This window comes from Trachurus japonicus, chromosome 19, assembly GCF_045865225.1.
Source record: "Trachurus japonicus isolate A0001 chromosome 19, Traja_1.0".
Classification (NCBI taxonomy): domain Eukaryota; kingdom Metazoa; phylum Chordata; class Actinopteri; order Carangiformes; family Carangidae; genus Trachurus; species Trachurus japonicus.
Window position 1 is genome coordinate 9923564 of NC_140925.1, and position 21304 is coordinate 9944867.

General features: G+C 42.5%; 2 protein-coding genes across 7 annotated transcripts in view; one reads left to right on the forward strand and one right to left on the reverse strand.

The window, feature by feature from the left end:
- sec24c (SEC24 homolog C, COPII coat complex component) overlaps positions 1-13277 on the forward strand; it is a 29700-nt gene extending 16423 nt beyond the window's left edge. For all 6 annotated transcript variants that reach the window (XM_085762354.1, XM_085762356.1, XM_085762355.1 and 3 more), the window contains 13 exons: positions 755-879; positions 2035-2226; positions 2311-2404; positions 3548-3664; positions 3762-3932; positions 4860-4956; positions 5053-5198; positions 6688-6826; positions 7065-7183; positions 7923-8102; positions 9097-9282; positions 9810-9899; positions 11813-13277. In XM_085762354.1, coding sequence (XP_085618480.1) covers positions 755-879; positions 2035-2226; positions 2311-2404; positions 3548-3664; positions 3762-3932; positions 4860-4956; positions 5053-5198; positions 6688-6826; positions 7065-7183; positions 7923-8102; positions 9097-9282; positions 9810-9899; positions 11813-11953 — 1797 coding nt within the window. In that variant the 3' untranslated portion in view covers positions 11954-13277. The remainder of the gene's footprint in view (positions 1-754; positions 880-2034; positions 2227-2310; positions 2405-3547; positions 3665-3761; positions 3933-4859; positions 4957-5052; positions 5199-6687; positions 6827-7064; positions 7184-7922; positions 8103-9096; positions 9283-9809; positions 9900-11812) is intronic.
- Positions 13278-14978: 1701 nt separating this feature from the next.
- On the reverse strand, positions 14979-19790 carry LOC146967411 (NACHT, LRR and PYD domains-containing protein 3-like). Its single transcript, XM_085760972.1, has 9 exons — positions 19480-19790; positions 19165-19299; positions 19028-19090; positions 17121-18912; positions 16830-16991; positions 16554-16727; positions 16226-16393; positions 16063-16109; positions 14979-15549 (listed from the first exon to the last, which is right to left on the reverse strand). The coding sequence occupies exons 1-9, from the start codon at positions 19508-19510 to the stop codon at positions 15029-15031; spliced, it is 3093 nt and encodes a 1030-aa protein (XP_085617098.1). The 5' UTR covers positions 19511-19790; the 3' UTR covers positions 14979-15028.
- Positions 19791-21304: the final 1514 nt, after the last annotated feature.

The following is a 21304-nucleotide window of genomic DNA, read 5'->3' on the forward strand; positions in this document are numbered from 1 at the left end:
AGAAGGATGAAGATGAAACATTAGACTAGTTTATTGTCATTGCACAAGAGCATATACAATGAAATTTTGTGTCTCCTGCAGCAGCAGAAAACGATCAAAGATTAAACAACATTTAAAAACATAAAGTGCAGGGGCACAAACTATATTATACTTCAGTGCAGAGGCTACTGTATATTCCTCGCTGCAGTCGGCCCTGGTTCGAATCCCACATCAACTATGCTATCAAATGAAGGCAAAAAATACCCAATAAATATATATATTTTTTTAAAAAAAACAGTAAGTACATCAGGGGTCAATACATAACTAGATATCAACAGTTTCAAAGTATTAAATGCGTAATACACAGCAGGGCAGTATCAATCACAACAAGTCATATTTGTATTTAAGAAGACAAAATGAACATAATGAATCTAAGTCATATTTGTATAATAAATTCTAATAATAGGAATAATAAGAATTTGGTTATGTATGTGTTTGTAAAAAGAAAAAACATTTCATATTTTCACTTAATCCGGATCCTAATATTCAACAACACAGTCACTGGTTTTCTGCAGCGGTTGAACCAGCGATTACAATAAATTATTATAAAAATCATAAAGGGACACTCAAATAGAGAAAATATCTCATTCACAATCTAATTACTTTTTTATTGCTTCAGCACATAAACCGACCGCCGCAGCTCCAAAGTCTCCTCGCTGCGGTTAATGTTTTACTGTTTTCACTCGTCTTCATTCATGTTTTTTGTCTTCCTCAGAACAACAAGCTTCCTCAGCCTCCTGCCTTCATCTTCCTCATCGACGTGTCCTACAACGCCGTGAAGAGCGGCATGGTCAACATCGTCTGCCAGGAGCTCAAAACCCTCCTCGACTACCTGCCCAGGTGCTCAAACACACAACAACAACACACACACACACACACACAAGCTGGAGGAAAGAGAGGAAGAGATAAATGGAGCCAGTGAGGGGGGAAAAAAGGCTGATGAAGGGAGAGATGGAGTAGATTAGGAAGGAGTAAAGTTAGGATTTAAAGGACAATTCCAGGCGAATTCAACTCGGGGGTGTATTTTCATATCATTTTAGGTCTAAAAGAATGAATCTGAAGATTTTCAGTTTAATCGCTCCTGTTTTGCGGTAGTTGCGTCTGTCCCCGCGTCGCCACGGCAGCAATGAATGGGAGTGGATGTAAGTTCCGCTGTTTAGGCTGTTTACAGCCCTCAAAGCCGCAATTTTTTTCCACAGACAGCATCAGATGGCTACTCAAACATGCACCGAGAAGTTTATTTACTTCAAGCAAGCCGACATGTTTGTAAAACTAGATCTAATTCAAAGTCTCCCGGAGTCTCGCGCGAGACCCAGTTGCCGTGCTCGGTGTGTTCAGGAGCAGTGGGAAAAGCTACCGTTTGTGTCATAAACACAGGAATATCAACTCTTTACTTGCTTCAAGTAAAAAAAACTTCTCGGCGCATCTTTGAGTAGCCATCTGACGCTGTCTGTGGAAAAAAATGTACACTTCAAGCAAGTAAAGAGTTGATATTCCTGTGTTTATGACACAAGCGGTAGCTCCTACTGCATCTGAATACACCAGCACTGCAACTTCGGGCTTGCGCGAGACTCCGGGAGACTTTGAATTAGATCTAGTTTTACAATCATGTCGGCTTGCTTGAAGTAAATAAACTTCTCGGTGCATGTTTGAGTCGCCATCTGACGCTGTCTGTGGAAAAAAATTGCGGCTTTGAGGGCTGTAAACAGCCTAAACAGCGGAACTTACATCCACTCCCATTCATTGCTGCCGTGGCGATGCGCGGACAGATGCAACTACCGCAAAACAGGAGCGATTAAACTGAAAATCTTCAGATTCATTCTTTTAGACCTAAAATGATATGAAAATACACCCCTGAGTTGAATTTGCCTGGAATTGTCCTTTAAAAGAGGAAGTAATAAAGCAGAGAGTCAGAAAAGGAAAATAAAAAGGAGTGAGTTTTTACGTATTTTGGTTAAAACACTCTCGTCTCATCTGTCTCGTGTCTGCGTCCAGGGAGAACCCGGAGATGGACTCGGTGGTCCGGGTGGGTTTCGTCACCTACAACAAAGTCCTGCACTTCTACAACGTGAAGGGAAGCCTGGCGCAGCCCCAGATGCTGGTGGTGTCGGACGTGTCGGACATGTTCGTGCCCCTGCTGGACGGCTTCCTGGTCAACGTGAACGAGAGCCGGCTGGTCATCGAGAGGTGAGGGGACGAGAAAAACACACGAGGAGATAGACGGAGATCGATGCCATTTAATAACGATACAAACGTTTGTTCGCTCTGCAGTTTATTGGACCAGATCCCAGAGATGTTTGCAGACACCAGGGAGACGGAGACGGTGTTTGGACCCGTGATCCAGGCCGGACTGGAAGCACTGAAGGTCTGGAACGCCCTTTAAAGGCTTGATGTTATTTTATTTATTCATTCATTTATTTATTTTTCAACTTTATGAGCACAGAACAAAAGACAGAAGCACAGAACAAAAAAAGTCCGACCCCTAACTAAAAGTGAGCACTGCAAAATAAATAAATTAATAATAAGGCGACAGGAGAAGGAGGAGTGCAGTGGTTCCCAGAAACAAGAGCAGAAATCTGCGATATCCACATGTCGACTGTAGGGACCTGGGGAGTTGACCACTCCAGCAAAATACTTTTTTTTTTGCCAGAAATAAAAGAATTATTATGGAAATTTTGTTTGATCAGACAATTTTAAAAATATTTTTTTAGTTTCCACATTTACATTTCAAATAAAAACGTCATTTTGAATAGCTTGTCTGTATCATTACCGTGCAGTTGACAGACATTGTTGATGTTGACATCGGTATCAGTGAACAAGAACAAGGTCTTATTATAAATGCCAGAGGGACGGCTACCCTGTACACGTTTAGACAAAAAACATCAATTTATGAACCTGTGTGTTATTTTAAAAGCTTAGTATTGAATACATAATAACAAGCTATGTTTATACATGGTAATGCACCCAGTTTAATATAATACACAAAGTTTTTTAATATAGTAGGGGTCCCTGCTCCATCTCTCTGTCAGTTTGGGGGTCCTTGACCTGAAAAACATTGAAGACCCCTGGTTTAGAAGACAGAAGGGAGTCAAAGAAAACAGTTTTACCTGAATTACAGAGTGAATTGATTGAGATTGAAGTACATTTAGGCAAAACCCTGCTGCAATGCTTAATGTTATTTATTTAGTTTGAAAATGAAACACAGAAAAAGTAAAAATAAAATAGAAGATTTTCCTTAATTTTAGTTCCTGCTTCTTAAAGTTTGAAACAAAGAGCTGAGAGATCATGTGACGTTTAAATGTGACAGGTTGACACTTACAGCACTAAGATATAATGAGCTTCCTGTCGGCTGCAAAGGTTTGAAATTCTCCGACTGAAAATGTGCAGATGGATCTTAATCCACTTGGAAACGTGAGCGCAGACCCACAGAGAGCTGCTGACACGACTAATAAAGGCTGGTATGCTGTGTGTGTGTGTGTCTCTCTGTGTGTGTGTGTCGTCCTCTCAGGCTGCAGACTGCGCTGGGAAGCTGTTTATGTTTCACACCTCTCTGCCCATCGCCGAGGCTCCTGGGAAATTAAAGAACAGAGAAGACAAGAAGCTGATCGGCACAGATAAGGAGAAGGTGAAACACCGGAGCTGCACCGTGTTGTTAACTCGTCTCTGTTGGAAGCAGCTCCTTTTAAAACTAACACTCTCTCTCTCTGTCTTTGCTCTCTCAGTCGCTGTTTCAGCCTCAGGTGGGTTTCTACAACACACTCGCCAAGGAGTGTGTCGCCCAGGGCTGCTGCGTCGACCTCTTCCTCTTCCCCAACCAGTACGTGGACGTCGCCACGTTAGGGGTCGTCCCCGTCTCCACCGGAGGCTCGGTCTACAAATACACCTACTTCCAGGTGAGAGGAAGTCTCCACCTTTATTTTTATTGGTGCGCATCATCTACGATTTGGTTCGATTCGATCATACGATGCATCTCGATGTATTTTGATGCATCACATACTCAATTTTCTATGTTGTCACACATGGCTTTTTCCTTAATTAACGTAAATAGTCAGATAAATATGATGACTTTTGATCTACATAAAACAAAATAGAGAATATAATGTAAATGCAATTCCACAATACAGCAGTTTCCCTGGAGTCTGGAAAAACAAAGGGTAAATCTTGGCATTGTGCTTTAACCCTCCTGCTGTCCACCTGAGTCAAGGAAGGATGAAGGAAAGGACGAAGGGAAAGAAGGAAGGAAAGAAGGAAGGGAAAAAGGGAGGAAAGATAGATGGAGACAGATTAGGTCAATTGGGTCAAAAAGGAAGGAAGAAGTAAGGGCGAAGGGAAGGAAGGAAAGAAGGAAGGGAGGGAGGGAAAAAGGATTGTGGAAAGAAGGAAAGGAAAAAGGAAGGAAGGAAGGAAAGAAAAATGGAGGCAGGGAACAGATTTGTTCAAGGAAGAAGGAAGGGGAAAAGGAAGGAAAGAAAGATAGAGGATCAATTGGATCAAAAGAGGAAGGAAGAAGGGGTAAGGACGAAGGGAAGGAAGAAAGAAAGGGAGGAAGAGAAAAAGGATTGTGGAAAGAAGGAAGGAAGGAGGAAGGGAATTCTCAATTTGACCCAGAAGGACAACAGGAGGGTTAAAATAAATCACTGTCTCTGTATGTGATCAACATCATCATTATTTGAATTTAAAAATTGATTCAGAAACGTCCTGTTAAGGATCTCGATGCATCTTTGAAACGATTATTTTTATTTATCACCCCCTATTTATTTTGTCCTGTAGCTAAATAAAGACGTTTCTCATCGGTGTGTCTCATCGTCTTTGTCCTACAGGCTCAGTCAGATCAGGAGCGATTCCTCAACGACCTCAGGCGAGACGTCCAGAAACTAGTCGGGTTCGACGCCGTCATGAGGGTGCGAACCAGCACAGGTGAGACTCCCCCTCCCCTCAAAAATAACAAATAACGACAATAATAATCAGATTATGCGAAGGAAATATAACCTCCTCCTCCTCCTCCTCCTTCAGGTATCCGAGCGACAGACTTCTTCGGCTCCTTCTTCATGAGCAACACTACAGACGTGGAGCTGGCGGGTCTGGACTGCGACAAGGCCATCACCGTGGAGTTCAAACACGACGACAAGCTCAGCGAGGAGACGGGGGCGCTCATGCAGGTGTGCACGTTTAACTGTGGGACAAAAAAAAAAATCCTTTTGAAATGTCCCGTAGCGGCCCGGGGCTTTTATCTGCTTCAGCTGCCGAACTGACTCGGCTTATTAGAGACAGGCTTTTATTTAATTTTGAACAAATCTTATGCTCAGCAAAGATGGAAAATACTCTGAAATCGTTCTATTACTGTTATAAAATAGTAAAAGAAGGAAAGAGACGGATCGTGACCGTAGGTCAGTCAGAGTTCGGAGCGAGCCGGGCCGAACAACACGACCGGATGAAAAACTTCCATTCCAATCCAAAAGTTTACCAAGGTGCTGCACAGTGATTTACATAAAAGACATAGAGCCCAAAACGAGGATTAAAAATAAAGATATAATAACAATAATTTAAAAAGAATAAAAAGGAATTAATAAATTTAAAATAACAATAAAAAAGGAATAAAATAAGAGCCATTAAACGATTAAAAATACAATAAAATGATAATAGAAAGACAAACAACAACAGAGATCACACAACTCTCACGCTCATGAGTTAAACGCCAAAGAATAAAAGTAAGTTTTAAGACGTGATTTAAAGCAGAAGTAAGCGATCCGGTCGTTTTGGCTAATGCTGCGTTCCAGGCAGGCTTTTGAAACTGTAAATTACAGCTTCAAGTCACAACTTACGACTTTGTAGCGTTCCAGGCAACCCACTCGTGTTTTTCCGACCTGTTTTACCTGTGAAAGTCACTATAACGGCCACTCGTAACTTCTGACCCGTGAACTCGTACCAGATCGAACTGGTACCACTTCACAGGTCGGAAAAACACGAGTTACGGGTTGCCTTGAACGCACCATAACAGTCCTCGTCCCTCGTCACCACATTCACGCGCATCCCTTGGCTGCACACACAGCCCTGCATGCCGTTCTCTCTCCTCATTGGATAAAACTTGTAGGATACAAGAAAAGTTTTCTCCTCGGCTCAGAGCAGAGCAGAGTGACTGACAGACCCTTGTTTCAGACCAAACACTCAAGGTAAGTGATTGCTGTCGGAAGATATAACTATTTAAGACTTATATTAACACAAAAATATCGCTTACTTCTGCTTTAAAAGTAGGTATTATTTCTAATGGTAGCTCATTCCACAGTTTAGGAGCTGCCACAGAAAATGCTCGATCACCTTGAAAACTCGAAAACTTGTATTAATAACTTGTCAGGCCCATTGAGAACTCTTGCACGAATTAAACAGCTTAGAAACTGTTCAAAGTGGCGGTCGTCGGCTTTGAGAGGTTTTGTTTATTCACAAGAACAAGAAATAGAAACAGACCCGGCTTCTCATTGAGACTTTATTCGAGAGTTCACTGTGTTTAGATTTTAAACCGTGTCCTGTTGGGTAGTTGTAGCTTTGACTTCTTCCAAACAGCCATGTCCATGTATAAATGAATGAAACCCCTCAGTCAGTCAGTCAGTTCATTTATCAGACGTGCTGTTTGTCACATCTGTGTCCCCGTAGTGCGCCGTGCTCTACACCAGCTGCAGCGGACAGAGGCGTCTCCGGGTCCACAACATGGCCGTCAACTGTTGCTCTCAGCTGGCCGACCTCTACCGCAACTGTGAGACCGACACAATCATCAACTACTTCTCCAAATATGGTGAGGAGGACGGCTCGGACTGCAGAACCAAAACAAGTGTCATAAATGGTTTTAAAAAGAAAAGTGGAGATGGAGATGGGGCTGCAAACTTCTCTCAATCTACTTCTCATCACATTTATGAATGAAATATGTTTGTAGAGATCAGTGAAGCCATCTAACAACAATAAGGAATGTATTTTATACCATTAATCATTTGTGGCTGTCAGTTAAATTGTGTGTGTATTTGTGTGTGTTGCAGCTTTCCGTGGCGTCCTGAATAATCCCACCAAGGCGGTGAGAGACACTCTGATCAACCAGTGCGCTCAGATTCTGGCCTGCTACCGGAAGAACTGTGCGAGCCCCTCGTCGGCCGGTCAGGTACGCCACACCAGCAGCAGCAGCCTCCGTTCTGGTTTCCTGTTCTTCATTTCTCTTCTTCCTCGATCCTCATTTTCTCAACTTGAGTCTCAGGCCTCAGAGAAACTTAAAACTCCAGTTTAGTTCATTAGAAAATTAAAGAAGTTTCACTTTTTCAACCTCGTCTCGCCGCTTTCATCAGCAGGTGATGCTGGATCAGGTTTGTAAAATGATACTAATGTGATCAAGAGCTGGAAAAACTAGTGAATTAAAGCACATGACAGATTATTTATTGACTAATGAACTGATACATCATTGTAGTTTTAGTTATATATTATATGATATATAATATTTGCAGCTTGTAGCTTCTCAAATGATGCTTCTCTCTGACGAAAATGACAGTAAACTTAACTATAAATAATATATACAGTGATTTACTGTTATTTTAAAAGAAAAGCTATGTGTTGATTAAAGCAGCAGTGGGAAAGTCGAAGAACTTCTGGGACTTTTTTTTTTTCATATACTATAACAGGCTGTAGGTGGAGCCAGAGGAGTGGGATTTTTTATTTCTAATTTACCCATTTCATGTTACTAACACTAAAAAGTGTAGGCTGAAGCTTCATCTTATTTTTCCTTCCTTTCATAAATTAACAGTTTCCGACAAATTTAGACAGAACAAAACATGTATATCCATCATGCAGTATTCAGGTATTTAAAGATGTTTCCTTGTTTTTATTTATCTATTTCCTCCTCCCTCCAGCTGATCCTACCAGAGTGCATGAAGCTGTTGCCCGTTTACCTGAACTGCGTGCTGAAGAGCGACGTGCTGCTGCCGGGAGCCGACGTCTCGCTGGACGACCGAGCTTATCTGAGGCAGCTCATCAGCTGCATGGACGTGACCGACACACACCTCTTCTTCTACCCCCGCCTGCTGCCACTGGTGAGGACACACACACACACACACACTGGAGACAGTGTACTTTACATAGTCAGTTTCACATTTGTCTACTTCTATATTGTGTTAATAGATTAATTTTCCACTTTGTTTGGATTTGCACTGTAAGTCTTCTTATTGGTTTTAATACAAATCAGTATTTCATGCTGCAAACTCATATTTTATGTTTATTTTAGGCTAGTTTTTATTTTATTATTGTATTTTTCCCAATTTTTACTATTTTGGGTTTTATTTGAACTTTTTAAAACTGTATGTTTTTTTCCGTGTCCAATTCTTACTGTTAAATGTTTTGTTTTTATGTTAAAGCAGAAGTAAGCGATATTTTTGTGTTAATATAAGTCTTAAATAGTTATAACTTCCGACAGCAATCACTTACATAGAGTGTTTGGACCGAAACACGGGTCTGTCAGTCACTCTGCTCTGCTCTGAGCCCAGGAGAAAACTTTTCTCGTATCCTACAATTTTTATCCAATGAGGAGAGAGAACGGCATGAAGGGCTGTGTGTGCAGCCAAGGGATGCGCGTGAATGTGGTGACGAGGGTGAGGGCTGCTAACTCCATCGGCTGACAAGATGTTATGGTGCGTTCAAGGCAACCCGTAACTCGCGTTTTTCCGACCTGTGAAGTCGTACCAGTTCGATCTGGTACGAGTTCACGGGTTGGAAGTTACGAGTGGCCGTTATAGTGACTTTCACAGGTAAAACAGGTCGGAAAAACACGAGTGGGTTGCCTGGAACGCTACAAAGTCGTAAGTCGTGACTTGAAGCTGTAATTTACGGTTTCAAAAGCCTGCCTGGAACGCAGCATTAGCCAAAACGACCGGATCGCTTACTTCTGCTTTAATTACATTGATTTGCCCCTTGGTGCTTTATAAATAAAGCTGCCTTATCTTCGTCGGAGGAAAACTTGTGCCGTTTGATCAGCAGGCAACAATACGAACATGTTGAGTTAACGTTGTCCCGCCACTTTCAACTTTCCAGATGAAGTTGGAGAGCGGGTCGTTGCCGGTGGCGGTGAGGGACTCGGAGGAGCGGCTGTCGAAGGGCGGCGTTTACCTCCTGGAGACGGGGCTGCACCTCTTCCTGTGGGTGGGCGCCAGCGCTCAGCAGGAGCTGCTGCTCAACATCTTCGGCACGCCGAGCTTCAGCCAGATCGACGCGAGCATGGTGAGTGAGAGGAAACAGATTTACTGTCATGTTGGTTCGGTGAGCTGCTGACGGTTTAATCCTGCTGTGTGTGTGTGTGTGTGTGTGTGTGTGTGTGTGTGTGTGTGTGTGTGTGTATGAGGCCAAACTCATCTCTAAACCACAGCATGCTGCGGTTCATCAGTTAGACCTGTCATCATCATCAATATTCATTACAATAAAATTAAAACTTAGAAACCAACAAACCATCTTATATTTACTTATTTAGCAACATAATGTTTAATTTTAATACATTAGGCGGAAAAAACTGTTGAATTCCAGTAGAAAAAAGTAAATTTACAAAACATCTCCCATTGTTTTTGATTGATCAGTAGCATCTATCTGTATCATTTGCTGATTTTACTGTGAACTTGTGTTGGTGTCAGACTGTGTAATCTCAATATTATTAAATTATGATCCATTTGTGATTTGTTTGATTGATTAATTAAATTGAGTTAATCTGCCTAATTGTATTAATCTGTGATGTCTGAATGCCTCTTCTGTTTCAGACAAGTCTACCAGTGCTGGATAACCCCTTCTCCCAGAGACTCAGAGAGATCATCGACTCCTCCAGAGCCCAGAGATCACGATACATGAAGGCAAGTGCTCTCTTTTCCTGGGGCCGTATTCACAAAGCATTTTATCTTACCGCTAGGAGTGCTCCTAACTCGCACTAAAAGTTTTTACGTAGGAGTTTTTTCTTAAAAGCTATTCACAAAGCCGCTGAGACCTACTCTTACTAAGGATAAATCACTAAGAGCAAACTAAGAGTGATGCCCTGGTGACGCCCCGTTGCTATGGTTTACATCAATTCTCGTGCACGAATTTGAGGCGCTCAACACGGTGATCGGTTGTTGAGTGCCACATTTGAATATTAATTTTCACATTCGTTGACAGCCCTAATATTATATGGTGATCATAATAATGATGAGAAAAGAAAATGCATAACCACATTTGTGGTCTATAGCAGGATTCGAACCCAGACTGACAACAAGTTTAGTTTACTGGAGGAGCTGCCCTATCACGTGAGCTATTACTACTAACTGATATATGTGTCTAGCGCACCCACCAACTTTTAAAAATATTTTTGGCTCACATCAGCTTGACTGCATCGCAGCGGTCGCAGTTACCTCGGTCCGACCGTTGTGACGCCTATATTGGACAGTTCGTCACCGTCACTCCTCCCGTTTTATAGCGAAAATGTTGTAGATGACAAAAAAAAAAAAAAAAAAACACCGACAAAAAGGCACTTTGGGCATCAAAGGGCAAAGGGGCAGGTGCTCCAGCTCCCCCCTCTGCAGCAATTCGCAGTCCTCCATACATTTGCCTGGCTGCAGCCATTTCCGATTCTTTGTGAATAGGTCTTACTGAGTTAGGAGTCCTCACCAGGACTTTTAAGCTCTCCCAGACTTAGGAGCTACTTTTAGGCCTAAAATACTTTGTGAATTACTCTTATTTTAAAAAACTAGGAGTCCTAAATTTAAGACTGACACACCCACTTTTTTTAGGAGTTGCTCCTAAATTCGGCCCTTAGGAGCTACTTTTAACCTTAAGATTCTTTGTGAATACGGCCCCAGATGTCCTTAAATCCCTCATCTCCCTGTTCTGTCATTTCTCTGGGTCTGGACACTAGTTCAAACACATTACCTGATGAAATACCAGCTCCAGTAACTGGTAACTGAGCGTCTGTATCCAGATCTCAATCATATTTTTCTTCAAATCCTTTTTTTTTTTCATTTAACAAACTTCTCAAATCATCAGAGTCAATACAAACTAGATGTATTTATACTTTGCAGGGCTTCAGACTAACTTTTTATATTGGAAGCACAGAGGCCCCTGACTTAAAATTTTAGAAACGCAAGCAAATTTAAGGGTGCACACTGTAAATGTTCACATTTCCTTTTCATTCATGATCATTTATGACCTGTTATGATAAGTTCCAGATTGTTGTGTTAAAAAACACAAAAAAACAGCAAATTTACTGGTTGCACATGCGCAAGTAGGTGAAAAATGTACTTGCACTGTCTCTAATTTTAGCGGCAGTCTGGAGCCCGGCCTCGAATCCCTTTTTCCTATTTAATAAACTTCTCAAATCATCAGTGTCGATGCAAAGTTTTGCAGATTTATTTATACTTGGTTAATAAGTATAAATAACTTGAAATAACTAAAATAACTGTTCAACTTCTGATATTTAACAGTCGAGCTGAAACAATTTGTTGAATAACAAAAAAATATTTTTGATAGACTTATATCAACAGTTGTCAAGCAAATTATTGATCATCAAGCATTTTTTTTTCACTTATTAGTTTCCCAAATTTGAGGATTTACGTCTTCGCTCTTTGATATGTAGTTGCTAAATGACTGTTTTCAGCCAAATAAGGAATATATACAGTGTTTTATACACCTGTACAATGTTAAGATGCTTTAAAGTAGAAAGTACAAGTCATTTAATCACTGTCCCTGCTCTTGAACGCTGTCCTCCTCCCCCTCCTCCCCCTCCTCTCTCCTGCAGCTGATGGTGGTGAAGCAGGAAGACAGAACCGAGCTGATATTCAGGCACTTCCTGGTCGAGGACAAGAGCGCCAGCGGGGGAGCGTCATACGTGGACTTCTTGTGTCACATGCACAAGGAGATCCGCCAGCTTCTCAGCTAGGCCCCCTCCACCCCCACCACCACCAACCCCCCCGCCCTCGCCCCCGCCCTCGCCCCTGCCCCTCCCTCCTCCTTTCAAACTCCCCCATGTTTACCTGTATGACTCCCCCACCACTTTGACCCCCCTGCCTGGTTCACCCCTCCTTGAGAGAGAACGAAACAACGAACGAATGAATGAAAGACAGAAAGCGCTTTATCTTTTTTTTTTTTTTTTCTTTTTTTTTTTATGAAACCTAATAAACTAAAGCTCTCCTTACTGTCTGCCACAGACCAGCGGGCAGATCTCGTCGTGTGAGTGTTGACGTGTGTGAGAGTGTGTGTGTTATGTAGAGAGAGAGAGAGAGAGAGAGAGGGTCTGATGTTAATAGAGCTTTACTCTGCCTCAAATCTCCTGCTCCGACACAACAGGAGCAAGAATATCTTGACGAGGGAGAGTAATGTATATATATATACACAAGAAGTGAACAATTATGTATGCAACAAACTGAGCGAGTGACGAGGAGGAGGAGGAGGAGGAGGAGGAGGTGGGGGGTGGGGGGGGTGACGGAGGGGAGGGCTTGTCAGCAGGTGTTGACTGTAGTCGGTGTACTGTCTGTATTACTAGCACTGAAAGGCTGATCTGGGTGCAGAGATGAACCCTCAGATAGCAAAACACTTTTTATATGATTGAATCCCAATAGAGTGAAGGACATCTACATAATGAGACATAATGAAATTAAATAAAAATGCTGTTTTTTTTCTGTATCTTCTCCCCCTTTAATCATGGCCTTAGTATCCTCCTCCCCATTGCTGCTCCAATCATCCATAATGTGTGTGTGTGTGTGTGTGTGCCTGTGTGTGTGTTTGTTTCCAGATGTGAGAGGATTAGTCATCACCCACTGCCCAGCTCTTTATTTTCCAGGTGTGAGCATCTGAATTTAAGACCCAAGTTAAAAAAAAAAAGCTCAAACAGGAGTCGGAAATTATTTTAAATCTTTAAAAAGTAAATAAAAATCTGGTTTCAGCATCAGATGATACACTGAAAATAAATAAACGCGCACTGATAACTGGTCATTACAGTAATTGGTGCAAATCCAGATTTGTTCCATTGAGCTTCAGTTGAGTTTTTCTTTGTCGACGCGAACATCTGGCTCTAATGTTTGGCCTCGGATGAACCAGATGTGCATTCATTTGAAGTAATTGCTGTCATGATTCTGTTATGAGAGTTTAAAGTCTATGCAGCACTGTGGAAGGCCAGAGATGGGAAAAAAAAGAAAAAATAATACAATAAAAAACAAAAAAAAAACAAGGAAGGGTGTGAACTTTTGATGTGAGCATCACAACGATGGGGAAAAAAAGCTCCCGATGATCAGTTTCTGTGGCTCGTCCTGTCTGTGGATGCTGCGTATGTGCTGCAGACTTTATAATAATCAGACGTTTTGATGAAATGTATTTAAAAAAAAAAAAAAAACGTGATTTCCAGCAGACGGACGTGAGCACAGAGTGACGGACAGCGGGGGAGTAGGGGGGACACTGGACATCAGTTAATGTTTGCAAACTTATCGAGTTGTATCCACACTGACGGTGTTCGGTGTGTAAATATTAAAATATACTATAACCTGTACAGAATTAATAGAAAATTTACAATTAAAAAAAAAAAAAAGACCTGCCTGAGCAGCTGTGGTTTGTTGATGGTTGGTTTCTCTGTCACAACAAGTAGCCGCAGTTTGAAATCACGGCTTTTACTGACGAGAGAGAGAGAGAGAGAGAAAGAGAGGGAGAAGCAGAGATTTACTTGCTGTGGTTATGTTGTGCGAGTGTGTGTGTGTGTGTGTGTGTGTGTGTGTGTGTGTGAGGATGTGGGGTCGGTCCTGGTGAATTTCTCCAGAGGAACAGAGGGATCAGCCAACATGCACACATACTCTCTCACACACATGCATACACACACTATCCGTGAGATTAATTTCAGTCTTCTCCATTTATCACTTTCTGTTCCTTTTTTTTTTTTTTAAACAATGTGGCGTTTGTGTTTTTGTGTGTGTGTGTGTGTGTGTAGCCCTCTGTTCCGTCTTTATGTTCACTGAGTTTGATTGACCCATCGTCTTGACTGTAATCTTAATTTCTGTTCCTTTTTCTTTGATTTTTTTTTTCATTGCCTCTTGGGACTGCTAATAAAATGAGGATAAAAGTGAAACTCCACACTGTGCTTCTCCTTCACTGAAAGAAAAGGCTTCATTATCATATTATGTACAAATGACATCTTAAATATCGGTACGGACTTTCCTGGGTTTTTTTTTTTTTTCATATCACAAGAAGTCATTTTTCACTTCCTCTTGTCAGTGCTGACATTCAAATAAGGCATCTGTCTGCAACTTCTGCAGACAAAGGTGAGATGGGAATTTTGTCCGTGCTGCTTGAGAAGTTCACAAAACGACTTTCCACCAACAAAATGACAATGATAAAAAAAAAAAAAACACTAGCAAGTAAAAAGACAAAAACAGGTTTATTTACAGTGAAAACACAAGATGGGAAATTCAAAAATCCTTGAGCAGGGATGTAAACGTTTGGATGGTTAACCAGGAACTGCAATTGCTGTAGAAAACAGCAAATGTCCAGCTCTCAGCTGTGAAGGAGGAAGTCAGTTTATTTTGTAGGATTCATCCTCTTCAAAATAGTTCTTTAAAAAAAGTTGTTGAGATACTTTCACTCTGTGGTTGATATTAGCTTCTCTAGAACCACAACACTGGTTTGGTTTAAATGAAATCCTCCACCACGAAAACCACCACCATGTCCAAAAAGATAAGTAAATAAATTGAAGGCTCAGCGCTGCAGATAAGTAAAACAGTACAGTGGCAAGAAAAGGTTTGGGCGCCCCTGGTCAAAATGTCTATTAATGTAAACAGTTGTGCAAGTGGAAGATGAAATTATCTCCAAACAGGCATAAAGTTAAATGTGAAACACTCTTTTGCAATATTTTAAGCAATATCAGTGTATTATTTTTGTTTTCTACAGTTTTAGAGTGAAAAAGGGAAACAAATTTTAACAGATATTTTGACCAGGGGCGCCCAAACTTGCCACCATGATCTCAGGTAATCGTTTAGCTCAGGTAGATGGTGGAGTCCACCCAGGCCAGCTGAAACCCTGGGTAGACGGGCTCTGTGAAGGTGGTGCGGAAGGTGTGGAGGAGTGTCAGTGTCCCACAGGAGACCTGGTAGAAGGACAACGTCCCCGCCGACCAGTCCAGAAAGACGCCTACTCTGTTGGATCTGGGCGGGGTGGAGACATCGATGCCGGTGCCTCTGTGCAAGAGCCTGTATTTATCCTTGGTGCAGCTCAGGCCCCAGGAGGAGTCGTTTCGGCCCAACCAGCTGTCGTTGCCCTCTCCCTTCCTGCACATCCGTCCGTAGACGACTCCTATGAAAGCTCGGCCGCACCACTCTGTCTCCCAGTAGCAGCGCCCGCTCAGGCCCTCCTTACACAACACCTGCCGCCAGTAATCGAACCGCTCCGGGTGATCCGGATGTGGCTGCTTGGTCCAACGTGTTGCTTTTGTGTCTCCCTCGGACAGAGACAGGTCTTCGTGTGCTGTGTTCGGGTCCAGGGTGAGTTTCCTGGTATCTGATAGAAGAGATTAAAAGGAGACATATTATTCCCCCTTTTCCACAACTTAAAATAGTTCCCAGGTGTCATAAAGACAAGCCTGTGGCATGTTTCGGTCAAAATATCCCAAGGATCAAACATCACAGCTCTTTTCATCTGCTCAAAACAGCCCTGTTCAGAACGGCTGGTTTCAGTGCCTGTCCCTTTAAATGCAAACAAGCCACTGCTCATCCCGCCCCCTCTACCGGTAACAGTACTCACAGGTAGGGTGGTATTATGTAAATTCGATAACTAATGACATAATTGTATGACAACAGCTCATAAAACCACATGGATTTCAACCTCAGGAGCATGCCAATTACAGATTTATTTGTCAATTCTCACATTTTGGGGACCAGAGGGCAAGCCAAACACTCTAATATATGTCAAAGAGCCTTCAAAAAGTGATATTTTCATAATATGTCCCCTTTAAAACTTAAATCAGTAGCATATATGACTCAACAAGCTGAGTCCAAAGTGTTGTTTACTCACATTTCTTTGGACCTGGCTGTATCCTGGATTCATCGCACTGTTCCACACTAAGACAGACAGACAGAAGACAATTTCAAGTTTATTTGTGTGCATATCATTAAGTAGTTGGGCAATTTTACAGGTTTTTTTTAGGTTGATTGATCATTCAGGCCGTAGCCACCACCTGAGTTTCTGCAGGCTGCATCGTGGGTCGTCCAGCAGGGTGGACAGCAGCTGCAGGCCGGAGTTTCCTGGGTGGTTGTAGCTCAGGTCAAGCTCTCTCAGGCCGGATGAGTTCAGAGCAGAAGCCAGGAAAGTGCAGCCTCTCTCCGACACTCTGCACAGCGGCAAACTTCCAAGAAAATACACACCAACATCAACATCATCATTTCATCAGACTTCATCTTCGTACACCAATGACTGCAATGAATGAATGAGTGCATGTTCGGTTCTGTACTGTACACCAGTTTTGAATAATTAATCTGGCATGAAATTTCACTCGGGGCACTCACCTGAGTATTTCCAGTTTGCAGCGAGGACTCCCCAGAACATCGGAGAGGCCTTCGATTCCCATGTCCTGAAAGTCGTTGTCAGAGAGGTCCAGTTCTTTCAGCTGGCAAGATGCTGAGCCGATAAATGAGGCCAGGGCTTTGGAGCTTTCCTCTGTTAGGCTGCAGCTCCTCAGTCTAAATGAACGTACGAAAATAAAGAAAAATTTTCCTACAGATCAAAAATAAAAACATCATTGACTTGCCGGGAAATGAGAAAGAAACATGTTGGATTTTGACCTTAATTTCTCCAGTTTACTGCTCTTCAGCCCACCAGAGAGCAGCTTTATGCCCACGTCCGTCAGGTTGTTGTTGCTCAAGTCCAGCTCTCTAATTTGGGATGAGCCGACCCCATTTGCCAGGTTTTCACAGCAGGTCACAGTGAGATTACATGAGTTTAGACTGCAATAAGAGAGACAGCACACGAAAGATCATTAACGTTGTGAAGAACTGTTGTCAAGGATTGTCCAAATGTTTAGCAACAAGAAGATGTTACGTCAATTAATATCAGGAGCTTATAAAAACACTTACTTTGCCACTTGGGCGGTTTTCACAACAGGCAGCAGCATCCGAAGCGCCTCTTCAGATCTGGCGTAGTTGCTCAGCTCGAACACACTCAGTTCCTCCTCTGAGGTCAGTAACACAAAGACCAGAGTGGCCCACTGTGCAGGAGAAAGATTGGCTTTGTCCAGACTGCCCGAGCTGAGGTAGCTCTGAATCTCCTCCACAAGGGAGTGGTCGTTCAGCTCATTCAGGCAGTGGAAGAGATTGAGGCATCGGTCTGGGGACGGACTTGACCTGATCCTCTCCTTGATGTGTTTAATGATCTCCGTTCTTGTCCTTTGGTTCGATCTGTTGTTGGTCATCAGATGCTTCAACAGTTTCTGATTGGACTCCAGAGACAGGCCGAGGAGGAAGCGTAGAAAGATGTCCAACTCTCCGTTTGGACACCGCAAAGCTTTTTCCACTGCTTCTTTGTAGAGGATGACCTCTGAGGAGTCTCTGGACAGGAAGCGCCTTGATATGGACGACTTCTTGACCAAGACGTTGATGTTGTCGTTGTGGAACATGAGGAAGACATACAACGCCGCAAAGAACTCCTGAACGCTCAGATGAACGAAGCAGAACATCTTCCCCTCGCACATTGTCGGCTCTTCGTTGAAGATTTGTGTGTAGATTCCAGAGAACATTGAAGCTTGCGTGACGTCTATACCGTTTAGTTTGAGGTCGCTCTCGTAGAAGATCAGTTGGCCTTTTTCGAGCTCTTTGAATGCCAGTTTACCCAGCGAGATGAGATTATCTCTCACCGTCGCGTATGCAACGTTTGACTCTCTTCTTCCGGTCAATCTCTTCTTCATGGTCTCCACGTACAGAGACAGGAAGTGTATGTACATTTCGGTGAGGGTCTTTGGCGTGTCTTTACAGTCCATCGTTGCCAACTTCTTCTCAAGAACGCTCGCCGCCATCCAGCAGAAGATCGGTATGTGGCACATGATGTGAAGACTCCTGCAGGATTTCACATGCGCGATTACCCTGTTTGCCAAACACATGTCACCGATTCTCCTCCTGAAGTACTCTTCTTTCTGCGGGTTGTTGAACCCTCTGACCTCAGTCACAAGATCGATGCAGTCCACAGGGATCTGACCGGAAGCGACTGGACGGGATGTTATCCAAACAAGACTCAGAGGAAGCAGTCGCCCTCTGATGAGGTTGGTCACAAGAACAGCAATTTTGGTTGGCTGAGTCACATCAGACATTATTTCACTGTTGTGGAAGTCCAAATTCAGACGGCTCTCATCCAGTCCGTCCAGGATGAAGAGCGTTTTAGACTGACCGTTAGTTAAGATCCCTGTGTCTTTTGTCTCAGGAAATAAGACACTGAGAAGCTCCACAAGACTCAAGATTTTCTTTTTCATCAGATTCAGCTCTCGGAAAGAGAGGGGGAATACGAATTCCAGGTCGGTGTTTGCTCTCTCCTCAGCCCAGTCCAAGGTGAACTTATTGGTAGATACTGTTTTTCCAATGCCAGCTACTCCCCTTGTGATCACGGTCCTTATCGGGCGCTCTTGTCCAGGTGGAGAAACAAAGAGTTGATTGCAGTGGATTGATTGCTCCTGGGCCACTTGCTTCCTGGAGACTGCCTCAATGTGTCTCACTTCGTGCTCCGTATTGACTTTAGCATTTCCTCCCTCGGTGACGTAGAGCTCTGTGTAGATTTTATTGAGAGAGATTTTGTTGGAGTCTGTCATCCCCTCGGGCAAGTGGCTGAACCTTTTCTTCAGAGTCACTTTCAGTCTCTGTTGACAGTGTGTGACTTTGTTCTCTGAAGGAGGAAAAAACCATTGGGAGGTTATTTAGGTTTTCAAGTTTATCAAGATGTTCTGGCGATATGTTGGACACTACATGTGAGAAAGTAATGGGCTGTAAGAACAACTCACTTTGAGGCTGCAGAACCTCATTGTTGTTTTCACTGTCAAGGTTTAGAGCTTCTTTTAATGAACCTGCAAAAGAAAAGAGGTCAGCATCGCCCAAACCAGACTCTAAGGTGTGAGCACACATTTGATATAGTACCTACCTTGTTCTTGGCTTGCATAGGTGATGACACTGATGTTTACGGTTCCAAAGGTAGAATTATTAAAGGAGGGATTGACCACACAGCCGCCACTCTGAGCACTGATACTGGGACAGAAGTGAAGAGAGGAAACTGACTCTGTGGGGCAAAAACAAACAAACAAACTCAGTTTAAGCAGTTTAGTACAAATATAAGCAGTAATGAATGATCACAGGAGCAAATGTTTGACATGACAATCGTAAGACCTGTTTGAGGGTTTTACAGGTCTCCAGTTTACAGTTTTAGTATTGAATTCAACGTCTTACAGTAAGACCTCACCTGTTTCAGCGGCAACACTTTCTTGCTCCATTGTCTTTGTAAGTCGAACATTATAGCTTTTTGAACCTTAGATGTTTCCAATCAGTTGATGCTCCTCATCTTCATCAGGGTCTCAGAAAACAAGAGGTAGACTGTCCTGTACAGTGTCTTTGACTTATCTCCAGACGCTCAGGTATCTGTTCACACAAACCACATCAAACAGGAAACAACTATCTTTCAGAGACATGATGTTTATAATCTATCAAGGTTATTAAAATGCAAAGGAAACCCTTACCTGCCTTAAAACAGTGTTTTGGGTGACGGCTGTGATTGCCATCTGATTCACACACTGACAACAGTGCTGATATAAGCAACTGTTGCTTTCTTCCTCCCTGGTTAAGGCTCACGAAAACGGAAGTTGGCGTTTCCTGTCTGCACAATATTTGCATGAAGTTCTTGTATGAACCACAACTTTTAGTGACAGTTTCATTTTCTATGAAATGATCTTCTGTTTCAAAAACCAGCAACAACATGTTTAGATTTCCTTTATTGGCAAATTATTGATTGATTGATTGACTGATTGATTGATACACAAGAATAATACAGTTATTCAGAATTTTATTCATGCATTTGTTACATAATGTTAGAATCATTTGACTTTTCCAAAGCAACTTAATAGTTTTACAGGTAGGGGAGAGCGGGGTAAGTAGTGCCAATTTTTACTTAAATTGCCTTTAAAGCAAGGGGATTATAATAATGCCCCCAACTAATATATGTACATATAGTTTAGGATGTTGTGCATCACTGGGAACAATCACTTTGAATCTTAAATAAACTGATTCAGAAATATAGCTTTAGAAAAAAAAGTGGTTTTGTGGCACAACTTGCCCCCGGTGTGGTACACTGGGGTAAATTGTGCCATTGATAATTGAAGTAAATCAGATAATTTTAATCTCACAAATGATAATGCTATATAAAAGCAAGACATTCAATACAAAATTAAAGCCAGAAGCGGCGATGATCAGGCCCTCGCTTGTCCCCATGCAGTCGCGGAGGCCTGAGGCACGCTGGGGGCTGTGGCGCAAAGAAACGCGATGTTTTGTTCATCCACCAGACTACGAGCACAACCAGACTGGGCAGGTGTGTTCAGGGGCGGTCCCTCATCACACATGTTAAGTTTCAAGCAAATCAGTGCCCACTGCCATGTTTCTCCTATACACAGACAGCACTGCCACTGGCACAACTTAACCCAGGGCCTTTGGCACAAATTACCCCAAGCCCAGCATTTTGAGAAAAAAGGATTCCGCAGCTGTTTTGAGCTGGCATCATGCTAACTGTATAGACTCATGGTGTACTTAATAAAGCACTAAAACATGTGTGAACTGTTTTCAAAGTTATCTATAATTGTTCAAACACGGCAATCAAAAAACCTTGATCATAGAAATGTTACTTTGAGGGCAAAAACTTGTTTTTTTTAACATAAATGTGCTTTCCTCTCAAGCCATGTGTCTCCCTTCTTGATAGGATGAGTGAAATGGATGCCCCTTCAAAAATATGTGGTCACATGACCAACTTATTCTATGGTTTTCTAGATAACAGGGGTGGAACTACTTGCCCCATGGCACAAATTACCCCACTCTCCCCTATTCTTTATTTCAGTCTGGACCAAAGTGATTAGGCCTGACAGACATTGCTAGCCCTAGAGCTACTGGAGTTGATGGCTAATAATGGCTGGAATCAGTTACAAAAGTACTATGCAGTTTTAATATCATATTATAATTATAGTCTGCTCCTGAGCCAGGCAGTGTCCACATACGCCTAGTCTTCCTCCTCCTCATCATCAGCC